Below are 13,009 nucleotides of genomic sequence, written 5' to 3' on the forward strand. Positions count from 1 at the left end.
CAGACACAGCGGAGGTCACTCTCCAACAGACTGATTCAGTTCTGCTTCTACAGTGAACGCTTCAGGGAAACATTCCTAACATTCACCATCTGTCTGTTCAACAGCTCACCTCTGCAACAGGTGAACTCACCACTGCAGTCCACATCTGTTTATATTGTTAATAAACTGTTAATGACTATGTCAGTTTTATTGAACTGCCATATTTATACAACTTTTAAACCTTGGGGCACTCTGTAGATAAAGTTCTACATTCTTAATATATACTTATATATCTGTCATAATTTATTCTTATTGGTTATTCTAACATAATGTTTTGTATAAACTACTTTAACTGTTACACTGTGACTCCCTGCTGCTTGCTGCCGTCATTGTCATCATGTGGACTGTAACAGAGAAACTACGATCATCACTGCCCTCCAGTGGTCACGGTCAGTAACTACAACTCCTCACATACAGTAATACTGATGTTCTCACCAACATTACTCCTCTTACTGCAGCATTCTGGCTCTAATGTTCATCAGTCTGATAATGAGAGAGTCAGCAGAGAGATAACTGACTGATATGAACTGACAGTGAGAAAAAGTCTGCCATCACACTCAGATGCAGATGTGATTCCAAGAACTCAGAACATCTGTTAGTTGAGACAACAGCTGTTCAGAGTTAGACATCAAAATGTTTAATATGTTAAAGTCATCGTCAAACAACATGTTGCAGTGCACAAGTTTATTAAAGCTGTCCAATAATCAATAAGAACAACAATTAATAATCAAATCACAATCCAACAAAATATCAGGAAGAAAACAACAGCCTCATGTCACTTTGTGTTATTCAGTCATTTGACTGTGACAGCAAGAAGTGACAGTAAGTTGAATTAATAATTTAATTGAAAATGAATAACTATCCATGGACACTTATAGAGGCGCAGAGCAGGTGTGGGAATACTTATTGCCCCCCGGCTGTGTGCCTGTATGTTTGTGTTTACCCCGGTGGATGAGAGGATAGCCTCCATCCGCCTTCCGGTGGGGGGACGGGTTGTTTGTGCACCAAACAGCAGTTTAGAGTACCCACCCTTTTTGGAGTCCCTGGAGGAGGCATTGGAGAATGCTGCTGTAGAGGATTCTCTCGTTCTGCTGGGGGACTTCGATGCTCACGTGGGCAATGACAGTGAGACCTGGAACTCCCACTTCCAGCAGAGCTTCAACCATGTTCTGGGGGAGGTGGGGTACATTGAGTCTGAATGGGCCATTCTCCGTGTTGAGGGGGCTGATCGGAGCTGTGGTCGTAAGGTGTTCGGTGCCTTTGGCACCCCGCGAACACGCTGGTGGACACCAGCATTGAGGGAAGCCATCAACCTGAAGAAGGAGTCCTAACGGACCTTTTTGGGACTCTGGAAGCAGCTGATGGGTACCGACAAGCCAAGCGGAGCGCAGCCTCGGCCATTGCTGAGGCAAAAACTTGGGCTTGGGAGGAGTTCAGTGAGGCCATGGAGAACGACTTCCAGTTTACTGAATACTGACAGCTACTTACTGTTTGTCTGATGAAACATCATGTTAGAAATTAATGATCTGATCCTTGGACCTGTCGCTCTTAAAGGACACACAGCTGGGTTCAGGTCCAGATTCAGGTGCAGATCCAGCTTGGTTCCTGTGAATAAAGGTGGTTTGGTGATGTGAGCGCTGAGCTCTGACATGGAGAAGAGTCATGGACAGTTAGAGATGGTGGTCTCACCTCTGAGCTTTGCTCTGGCTCTCATGTTCCCCACACAGAGTGGTTTTAGTGTCCTCACACTGATCCATGCTGCTGGATTCACATCAGCTCACACACACTTTCTACCTTCATCTGCAGAGGAAACACAGATCATTCATCTGCACATCAACTCAAATCCTCTTTTCCATCATCTGAGCTGTAAAAAGATCAGCTGCTCCTCCATTGATTGGCTCTGATTCTCTGTTTCATATCAGTGTCTCTGAATGCAGTCAGACAGGAGTGTTGAGGCAGAGGAAGCTGCCATCAGCTGCTGTACTTCCACTACTTGTCCACTAGATGGAGGCATGGAGCTACAGCCCAGCACACACCTCAGACACTGATGGTTGAAGGTTGAAGCCTGCTGATGGTTTACAAATCCCAGAACGGTTTAGGCCCAAAATACATCTGTGATATTTTCAGAGACTATAAACCCAGCAGAGCTCTTGGATCCAAGGACTCAGTCCAGAGTCCAGACTGCTTGGACTCTGAGAACCTCAGGGAGGGGTCTCATTTTCCCCATAAGAAAAGTGTCTCAAATTTGGGAATAAAGTTTGCCAAGCTTGATCATGGCTCCTGGAGGTCGTTTGAGGGCAGCTGCTGGCGGCCAGACGGCCGATTTTCGGGCACTTTTCTCAGGGGGGAAATTGGACCAAGTTGGGGCCTTGCTCCCGGAGGTTGGATGCGGCGGCTATTGTAAGGTAAGCCGGCCGAATTTGTTACACTTTTCTCGGAGGAAAAGTGTCCCAAATTGCAGCCATGCCCATGGAGGTCAGTTGCGGCAGCTATGGGGAGGTAAACTGATCAAATTTTGGACACTTTTCTTGGGAATAAAGTTTGACAAGTTGGAGCATGCCTCATGGAGGTCGGTTGAGGGCGGCTATTGGCAGCCAGATGGCTGATTTTCGAGAACTTTTTTCGGGGGGAAATTGGACCAAGTTGGGGCCCGACTCCCGGAGGTCAGTTGCGGCAGCTGTGGGAAGGTAAGCTGGCCAAATTTGGGGCACTTTTCTCGGGGGAAAAAGTGTGCCAAAATGGATTGGATCAAATCTGAGCCTGGTTCCTGAGGTGGGAAGAGGCAGTGGATGAGGGCGGCTGCTAGTAGTCAGACGGACGACTTTCGGGCACGTTTCTCGTGGGGAATGTGGTCCAAGTTGGGGCCTGACTCCCGGAGGTCAGTTGCGGCAGCTCTGGGAAGGTAAGCCAGATGAATTTGGGACACTTTTCTCAGGGGAAAAGTATTTTCCAAAGTACCATGAAGTATCAGGGGGCTCGGACGGGAGTGTGTACCCAAGGAGGAGTGCTCAAATGCGGGTTATGTTGACAAGTTAGGGGGCTTGGAGCCTGGTTCTTTTAAAAAGTACCATCTCGTACCAGGGGGCTTGGACGGGTGTGTGTACCAGAGGAGCAGTGTTCTGCGGGTGAGGTTGCCGGGTCAGGGAGCCTGGTTGTTTTCCAAAGTACCATGAAATACTAGGGGCTCTGATGGGACTGTGTGCCTGAGCAGGAGTGCTTAAGAGTGGCTGAGTTTTCCAGGCCAGGGACCCCAGTTCTCAAACTGAAGCAAGTAAAAATGGGGCACTTTTAACTGATAAAGTAAACCAAAGTGAAGCAAGTAAATATGGGGCACTTTTAACTGATAAAAGGCCCCCAAAGTGAAATAAGCAATTTTGGCACACTTTTCATTATTTAAAAGTGTCCCAAAATGAAGTAAATATATCATACTTAGAGCAGCTTTGGGAACACACCCTGGGAAAAGCATCTGAGATCTCTGTCCAGAAGAAGCAGTCCAAGGGACAGCTACAATTCTAAACCCACAGGCTCCCGAACCTCTGGTAGAGGACATGAGGTTGAAAAGATGACCGCCAACATGGGGGCGAGTGTGGAGTGAAGTTCCACATATTTACAATTCTTTAACTTGTAAAAGTATATCAAATGACCACCACTTCTGCTGCAATGGTGACATAATGACCTGTCACAGCCCTGGGGCTTCCTTGGGTGGTGCCCCTGTGATTCTCCATCCTGTCAACAACCAGATTCCTTAGCAGCACAGAGCATTGTAACAGAAACTGAACCAGCTTCCAGTGAACGTACAACATTCAGTGAGGAGATGCAGTCTCGGCCATCTCTGTAGCTGGTTAATCTGTGTGTGTTGCTGAGAAAAACCAGAGCGGTCGGACTCATCTCTGCGGCCTCTCAGGTGGACTCCTTTAGCATTAGCGTTAGCACATTCAAGGGAGATACATGTCACACAGCAGCATACCAGGATTCCCAAAGATTCCCAGAGGATCGTTGGACTGAAACACTCTTGATGTGGTTCCTTCATGTCTGAATTTACACAAACGCCTTCACTTATTTATACCAGAGAACAGCTTGACCCAGATGTCTCAGGCATGACCGACAGCATGTGGTGTGCATCAGAGAAACGTATACTTTCAATCACATGTTTTTAGATTCAATCTTATGAACTAAGACCATTAAACTTATTTAGAACTCCACCTCCTTTGCATGTCAGTCCTTTTAATATTTACTGAATATTATATCCCTGTAGTTCCACTGATTAGTGTGTGTCGTGTTATAGATGGTGGGAAATGTTGGCGTGAACTCTGTGTCATAGAGAACGTGTGTTTTATGTCTGAAAAATGAAGATGATCCCATCGGACATCATTTCAGCCACATGTGAATTTAAGTTGGTGAGTTTTAGTGTTTTATCCTCATCCAGTTTTATGCTGCTCACAGAGCTAAAAAACAACACACAGAGATCACTGAAGTCCATAAAATGGATTTTATTGATTTCAGCATCTTACAGATTCAGAAAAGCAGGAGAAGCAGGAGAAGCAGTCTGATTACACTGAGAGGCAGGCTAAATAGCAGGAGGAACCTGTCAGCACCAGGCTCTTTTATGCAGTTATTGGGCCTCTGCGCCTTATATGAGACCTGGAGTCTTTCCCTAACCATCTTTTCCGTGTAGAGTCTTTAAAGTTTCATCTATGCTCCTTAATTCTTGTTTGTAATCATCTAAACTTTGCTCACACTTCTCTCCATAGTATTGGTCGTGGCACTCACAGACCGCTACAGAGGTTTCTGGTATGAGCTCACACTTGCCATGTGGACCACAGTTCATCTCTTTGCATAAATCGTTCATTATCTCTCTGTCACTTTTAATCATGACAGTATAACTCCCACTTTTCAGAGAGAGTCTCTTACACTTTCCTGTGTGATAGTAGGGGGAAGATGCAGGTTTCCGAAAGCTGTCGAACTCATTTGGCCCACCTGTGCGACTCTCATGTCCGTCCTTCTTATAGGCATGGACCGCAGTGTACGCCTGAGTCACCTTCACGTTTCCTATTGCTATTAGGTTACATTCACTCAGTTTATTTGGAACGTCCACACACAAAGTTTTTCGATCAAGGCACCTGTCGATAACTAAACCCACAAAACCTGCAATGATGTGAGCCCCCTTCACCTGTCGGGCCACAGCTACACTAACAGCCCCCTTGGTCAACTTTGTGAATCCGGAAAACACGTGTTGATTCATAGTTTTAAATCTCTCATGTCCAGAATTTTTGGTGGTATAGGCAACAACCATCCAGTCGAATGTGTTATAATTTTCATCTAGAAACTTACGGATTTCTTTTGCAAGTTGGCCGTGATCTTTCTCTTCATCCATAAGTTTTTCCACATCCTGTTTCACATAAGTCATACTATCGGAGATGCATTTCTTTTGGACATCAAACATGGCTTTTCCTGCATCATATGCAGTCTGAGCTGCCGCATTAACCCTGGCTTCAGAGTTTATATTCTTCAGCCGGTAGTAGAACTGATTTAACACGTTGCCCTTAAAGATAAGACTGTGGATAAACAGTGTGTACGCTCTAATTTCCCTCTCATGACAGTGAACTTGAGGAGCCATCACGTCTCCAATCTTGGTGATGAAAGTGGTTCCTTTAGATGTCAGCAGGTCATCCAAGGCTTTAGTGGCGGGCTCATACTTCGCGTAAGACTCTAAGAAATGATCAGTTTGTCTCTTAATCGTGGCGTCATCAGTGGCTTTTTTCAGAGTTTCTGTCAGAATTAGATAGTCCTTCCAGGCTGTACTAATATGCATCTCTGGCTTGTGGTAAGCACCACTGGCCCAGGTGTCCCATTTCTGCTCTACATGGAATTCATTCAGCTTAAGGTCAAGGCTGTGAAACATGTCAGTGATAGCATTTAAGTCTGAATTTCTGTTGATTAATTTACTGATTCCTACTAGTATAAGATTTACAATAGGTTTTAGAATTTGACCGGCAATTGGTATCAGGCTCAGAAACGGTGTGACTGCTGATTTGATCTTGTCTATGTTACTTTTGAAAAATTTCTCAGTTTTTTCGTTTATTGTCTTCTTTTTGGAGGGTTCGGTACCACTGCAGATCAGGAGGTTCGAGGACATCAGCAGCAGGAGCAGCACGCCGGCAGACGCCATGACTGTCAACACACCAAAGACCATATCACTCACACAGGAAAAATACATCCCACTTCAACACGGAACACCAGATACATTTTCCAGAGAGTGGAGGCGGAATATAGCTTTATATGGTTGAAATTATTAGAGTTTTAGGAGAAGATTCTGTTGATATTGATAGTTATTAATGAAGCTGTTTCCATTATAATATATAGAGAATAAATCCTGCCTCCGACTGAAGATGTGGACGAGATTTAAGACAAAGATACGAGGAAAGAAAGTTCTCTTGAGATCATGTTTCTACTGAACTGTGTTTCTGGTGGTTTTTAATTACTTTGGATTCCAAATAAATGAAGAATAATTCCATTACTTACCTGATAATCCAAACCTCAGTTGAAGAAGGGAGATTAAACGTGTTCTTTCCTTTCTTATGGGATCCTGTAAAAACGTTTAAAATTTTAGAATCAAACTTTTTGTGGACAGAGCTGTCATGTTAGAACTATTTAACAGTTCATGCTGAGCTCGGTGTGAAGGAATTCAGTTGTTATTACCACGTAATATCAGGATTATCCCACTCATCTGACAAAGAAGAACTCATGGAAATGATCACTAAAGACTGAACCTCTGAAAATGCACCACTTGGACGGTTTCCACCTTAATTTTTGGGTTTCGATGATGAGGTTTTGGTGAGGTTCTGGTTTCAGTTAGAAAACTGATTTAGGTTTAATCTGAACGGAGATGTTCTCAGTTCTGCACGACAGGAATAAGGTGAAAACTGGATTATCTCTCCATCTACCAGTGATGGACCCGAAGCCACTGGCCCTCATTATAACTGCAACCAGAAATGACTAAATCACATTACAGTAAAAGGTCTTTAAAGGTAAAAATGAACCACAGACCTGCAGAGAGGAAACAAAGGGTGGTCCGAAGGGGGCTGATGAGCTGGATGATGGGCAGATTGCTGGATGGGAAGCTGATCTGTGAAGATGGAGACTGAGCTGACAACAGTCTGGAGAGTATCATGAAGGGAAAAGTGTAAGTGTGTGCTGATCCAGAAACGTCTAGTTTTAGAACAAGTTAGACATACACAGTTCAATATGTGATTACAGCAAATTGTTATTTCTTGATAATGTTAGTAAAGTAACCTGATGCTGATCCGTCCTCAGGCCTCTCAGCTTCAGCCGGATTTCTAATCAGAGGAAGAAACAGAAGACAAACTGAACTTTCTGGAAATAAACATTTGAAGTCGTCTCAGCGTCAGTCGGGTGCCGTCAGGACTGATCTGCGACCAGCAGAGCGTTGTCATGGTGACAGTGAGGCGCGTTACCTGCAGTCTGCAGCAGCTGATCTGAATGTCCACACACTCACACCTCTACTTATACAGCTGTCCACACATGACACAGCAGCTTCATCTGCGTGTTCCTTCTGCATCACAGTGACTTTACTTCCTCTGTGAATGAGAGAGCAGTTTCCAAACACCGAGGACGTTACACATCTGTTCACACCTGCAGGTGTGCTCACCTGTTCACCCACACAGAAACAAAGTTATCATCAGGAGAGGAAGCTGTTGCTGCAAAGTTTGTGAAGCACGTTGAGCTTCTGTGTTACCTGCAGATGAACTTCATCCTCTTTGATAATAATAACAACATTTGAAAGAAGATATAAAAGATAAAAGACATTTTTCTCTGTGTTAATTTGAAGCTAACTATATTTTTAATATATAATATCATTATAATAATGATATCAACTGTTCTTAGAAACAAAAAGTTTTTGTAACAATTAACTGGTAACTGTTTTCTTTTTTCTTTTATGTTTGCATAAAATCTAGGTATTGCATTCCTAAATTTAGTTATTGTCACAGTTTATGTTTTTTATGTCACAGTTTATGTTTTGATCTTCATGTTTTCAGCTTATGTTGTTGCCATGTTTCTCCTCTGTCACGTTAGTCTCCTTGTCTTGTGGTTGGAAATAAACCTTTTTGATTTTGAATGTTCTGCATCTGGTCCTATCTTCATCCACCGTTCTTGACAGAAGGATTTTGGCAGCATGGACCCAGCAGAACTGTTCGATTTCCTGGAGTGGGTCAGAGTGATGGGGACCTTCAGGAAGACCAATCCCCTAAAGAGACTGAAGGTGACAAACAGGATACTCGAGTTTTTTGAGGACAAACCTGTTCATCTGTTCTTCACAGATACGACACGCATTCTGGAGGAGGTCGAGAGGGCCAACCAGGGCCAATCTTTGGGCGGAGCTCTTCACGAGGGGCATCTGGGGCTGCCTCTTCCCTCGTGCCCCCAGCCTCCCCAGTGTCGTCGTCTCCTGTCTTGTCACCCCGCTGAGGTCGCCACGGCACAGCCGGCCTTCTTCCAGCCGGGTTCCACGTCTCTGCCGGCCTTCTTCCAGCCGGGTTCCACGTCTCTGCCGGCCGTCCATCGTTGTCCTCACCCACACCCATGGAAGCTCGGGTGAGCTCACGCCGTCGCCAGTGGGAACCTGGGTAGACTCACCACCGCTCTTCGCCAGAGATCTGGCCGTCCGCCAGACGACCTCCGGCGATGGGGAGTCCGCCAGATGGGACCCGGTTTTAAGCCCTTCAGAGAACATAAGTTTTCAGCTTATGTTCTTGCCATGTTTCTCCCCTGTCATGTTAGTCTCACTCATGTCACCTGTTTCATTGTCATCAGCTGCACATAATTTCTAATCACTCCCTCCATGGCATTTAGTCTCCTGGTTTCCTTTCACTCATTGCAGAATCCTCACCAACCCTTCATGTCACAGAAGGTTAAGTCCAGGTTCTGCCACCTTGTTCACAGTTTGTCCATAGTCTTGTTTATTTATTAGTCTTGTTTTGCCATAGCTTTTAGTATTTTTGAGATCCGGCCTTGATCCGCCTTTTGTTCGTGCTCCTTGTCTTGTGGTTGGAAATAAACCTTTTTGATTTTGAAAGTTCTGCATCTGGGTCCCACCTTCATCCACCATTCTTGACAGTTATAAAGTTAAGTAAATATATTGCCTTTAGCTTAATGATAGTGTTTTGTTCACATATATAATTCTGTCTTAATTATTTGCAGTATTTTAACACGCTAGTTCAAACCATGAATATAAGTTGCAAAATAGGACCAGAAGGAACTAGCTTTGGAATAAAATGAGTCATCGTGACAGAGACCGAAATTATGTTGAAACAGTTCTGCTCCGTGAATTACGCAAACAGAATTAAATGGATTCGTATCATCTGTGAGAGCTGAAGACAGACTTTATCTCTATCGTAGCATCTGTCCTCTCAGAAAGTTTCCTTCCAGCCAGCAGTGACTTTTCAAACTAAACTTGAACTTTCAAACTGACGTTTAGAGGTTCACAATAAGTCCTCTGATCTGATGTTACACAACATCAGAAGTTAAAGAAAAAACAAGGGGGCTCGAATTTGAGTTTGTGCCCGAGGAGGGGTGCTTAAGTGCGGGTGGGTTTTCCAGGACAGAGACCCTGGAGCCTGGTTCTTTTAAAAAGTACCAGGGGGCTCGAACGGGACATTGTGCCCGAGTAGGGGTGATCAAGTGCGTGTGAGTTTCCCAGGAAAGGGAGCCTGGAGCCTGGTTCTTTTAAAAAGTACCAGGGGGCTCGAACGGGACATTGTGCCCGAGTAGGGGTGATCAAGTGCGTGTGAGTTTCCCAGGAAAGGGAGCCTGGAGCCTGGTTCTTTTAAAAAGTACCAGGGGGCTCGAACGGGAGTTTGTGCACGAGGAGGGGTGCTTAAGTGCGGATGAGTTTTCCAGGACATGGGGCCTGGAGCATGGTTCTTTTAAAAAGTACCAGGGGGCTCGAATTGGAGTTTGTGCCCGAGGAGAGGTTCTTAAGTGCGTGTGAGGATTCCAGGACAGAGGGCCTGGAACCTGGTTTTTTTTTAAAATACCAGAGGGCTCGAACGGGACTTTGTGCCCGAGGAGGGGTGCATAAGTGGGGGTGAGGTTTTCAGGACATGGGGCCTGGAGCCTGGTTCTTTTAAAAAGTACCAGGGGTCTCGAACGGGACTTTGTGCCCGAGTAGGGGTGATCAAGTGCGTGTGAGTTTCCCAGGAAAGGGAGCCTGGAGCCTGGTTCTTTTAAAAAGTACCAGGGGGCTCGAACGGGAGTTTGTGCACGAGGAGGGGTGCTTAAGTGCGGATGAGTTTTCCAGGACATGGGGCCTGGAGCATGGTTCTTTTAAAAAGTACCAGGGGGCTCGAATTGGAGTTTGTGCCCGAGGAGAGGTTCTTAAGTGCGTGTGAGGATTCCAGGACAGAGGGCCTGGAACCTGGTTTTTTTTTAAAATACCAGAGGGCTCGAACGGGACTTTGTGCCCGAGGAGGGGTGCATAAGTGGGGGTGAGGTTTTCAGGACATGGGGCCTGGAGCCTGGTTCTTTTAAAAAGTACCAGGGGTCTCGAACGGGACTTTGTGCCCGAGTAGGGGTGATCAAGTGCGTGTGAGTTTTCCAGGACATGGGGCCTGGAGCCTGGTTCTTTTAAATAGTACCAGGGGGCTCGAATTGGAGTTTGTGCCCGAGGATGGGTGCTTAAGTGCGTGTGAGGTTTCAAGGACAGTGGGCCTGGAACCTGGTTCTTTTAAAAAGTACCAGAGGGCTCGAACGGGACTTTGTGCCCGAGGAGGGGTGCTTAAGTGGGGGTTAGTTTTCCAGGACATGGGGCCTGGAGCCTGGTTCTTTTAAAAAGTACAGGGGGACTTGAACGGGAGTTTGTGCCCGAGGAGGGGTGTTTAAGTGCGGGTGAAGTTTCCAGGACTGGAGGCCTGGAACCTGGTTCTTTTAAAAAATATCAGGGGGCTTGATTAGGAGATTATGCCCGAGGAGGGGTGCTTAAGTGGGGGTTAGTTTTCAAGGATAGGGAGCCTGGAGCCTGATTCTTTTAAAAAGTACCAGGGGGCTCGAATTGGAGTTTGTGCCCGAGGATGGGTGCTTAAGTGCGTGTGAGGTTTCAAGGACAGTGGGCCTGGAACCTGGTTCTTTTAAAAAGTACCAGAGGGCTCGAACGGGACTTTGTGCCCGAGGAGGGGTGCTTAAGTGGGGGTGAGTTTTCAAGGATAGGGAGCCTGGAGCCTGGTTCTTTTAAAAAGTACAAGGGGGCTCGAACGGGAGTTTGTGCCCAAGGAGGGGTGCTTAAGTGGGGGTGAGTTTTCAAGGATAGGGAGGATAGGTTTCCAGGACTGGAGGCCTGGAGCCTGGTTCTTTTAAAAAATATCAGGGGGCTCGAGCAGGAGATTATGCCCGAGGAGGGGTGCTTAAGTGGGGGTTAGTTTTCCAGGACATGGGGCCTGGAGCCTGGTTCTTTTAAAAAGTACAGGGGGACTTGAACGGGAGTTTGTGCCCGAGGAGGGGTGTTTAAGTGCGGGTGAAGTTTCCAGGACTGGAGGCCTGGAACCTGGTTCTTTTAAAAAATATCAGGGGGCTTGATTAGGAGATTATGCCCGAGGAGGGGTGCTTAAGTGGGGGTTAGTTTTCAAGGATAGGGAGCCTGGAGCCTGGTTCTTTTAAAAAGTACCAGGGGGCTCGAACGGTAGTTTGTGCATGAAGACGGGTGCTTAAGTGCATGTGGGTTTTCCAGGACATGGGGCCTGGAGCTTGGTTCTTTTAAAAAGCACCAGGGGTTTCGAACGGGACATTGTGCCCGAGTAGGGGTGATCAAGTGCGTGTGAGTTTCCCAGGAAAGGGAGCCTGGAGCCTGGTTCTTTTAAAAAGTACCAGGGGGCTCGAACGGGAGTTTGTTTCCGAGGAGGGGTGCTTAAGTGCGGATGAGTTTTTCAGGACAAAGGGCCTGGAGCCTGGTTCTTTTAAAAAGTACCAGGGGGCTCGAACAGGACATTGTGCCCGAGTAGGGGTGATCAAGTGCGTGTGAGTTTCCCAGGAAAGGGAGCCTGGAGCCTGGTTCTTTTAAAAAGTACCAGGGGGCTCGAACGGGAGTTTGTGCCCAAGGAGGGGTGCTTAAGTGCGGATGAGTTTTCCAGGACATGGGGCCTAGAGCCTGGTTCTTTTAAAAAGTACCAAGGGGCTCGAATTGGAGTTTGTGCCCGAGGAGAGGTTCTTAAGTGCGGATGAGTTTTTCAGGACAAAGGGCCTGGAGCCTGGTTCTTTTAAAAAGTACCAGAGGGCTCGAACGGGAGTTTGTGCCCGAGGAGGGGTGCTTAAGTGGGGGTGAGGTTTTCAGGACATGGGGCCTGGAGCCTGGTTCTTTTAAAAAGTACCAGAGGGCTCGAACGGGAGTTTGTGCCCGAGAAGGGGTGCTTAAGTGGGGGTGAGTTTTCAAGGATAGGGAGCCTGGAGCCTGGTTCTTTTAAAAAGTACCAGGGGGCTCGAATTGGAGTTTGTGCCCGAGGAGAGGTTCTTAAGTGGGGGTGAGGTTTTCAGGACATGGGGCCTGGAGCCTGGTTCTTTTAAAAAGTACCAGAGGGCTCGAACGGGAGTTTGTGCCCGAGAAGGGGTGCTTAAGTGGGGGTGAGTTTTCAAGGATAGGGAGCCTGGAGCCTGGTTCTTTTAAAAAGTACAAGGGGGCTCGAACGGGAGTTTGTGCCCAAGGAGGGGTGCTTAAGTGGGGGTGAGTTTTCAAGGATAGGGAGGATAGGTTTCCAGGACTGGAGGCCTGGAGCCTGGTTCTTTTAAAAAATATCAGGGGGCTCGAGCAGGAGATTATGCCCGAGGAGGGGTGCTTAAGTGGGGGTTAGTTTTCCAGGACATGGGGCCTGGAGCCTGGTTCTTTTAAAAAGTACAGGGGGACTTGAACGGGAGTTTGTGCCCGAGGAGGGGTGTTTAAGTGCGTGTGAGTTTTCCAGGACAAAGG

The 13,009-nt window shown here is 46.6% G+C and overlaps 2 protein-coding genes across 2 annotated transcripts in view; both read right to left on the minus strand.

Annotated features, from left to right (window-relative positions):
• Positions 1–13,009, minus strand: part of jmjd6 (jumonji domain containing 6, arginine demethylase and lysine hydroxylase) — a 154,358-nt gene that overhangs the window by 85,379 nt on the left and 55,970 nt on the right. The window lies entirely within an intron of this gene.
• Positions 4,537–7,372, minus strand: LOC140272696 (uncharacterized). The gene is made up of 4 exons (XM_072368100.1): positions 7,333–7,372; positions 7,087–7,196; positions 6,562–6,625; positions 4,537–6,210 (listed from the first exon to the last, which is right to left on the minus strand). The coding sequence occupies exon 4, from the start codon at positions 6,206–6,208 to the stop codon at positions 4,694–4,696; it is 1,515 nt and encodes a 504-aa protein (XP_072224201.1). The 5' UTR covers positions 6,209–6,210; positions 6,562–6,625; positions 7,087–7,196; positions 7,333–7,372; the 3' UTR covers positions 4,537–4,693.

The sequence above is a fragment of the Leuresthes tenuis genome, unplaced genomic scaffold (assembly GCF_036924035.1).
Source record: "Leuresthes tenuis unplaced genomic scaffold, fLeuTen1.0.hap1 SCAF_17, whole genome shotgun sequence".
Lineage (NCBI taxonomy): Eukaryota > Metazoa > Chordata > Actinopteri > Atheriniformes > Atherinopsidae > Leuresthes > Leuresthes tenuis.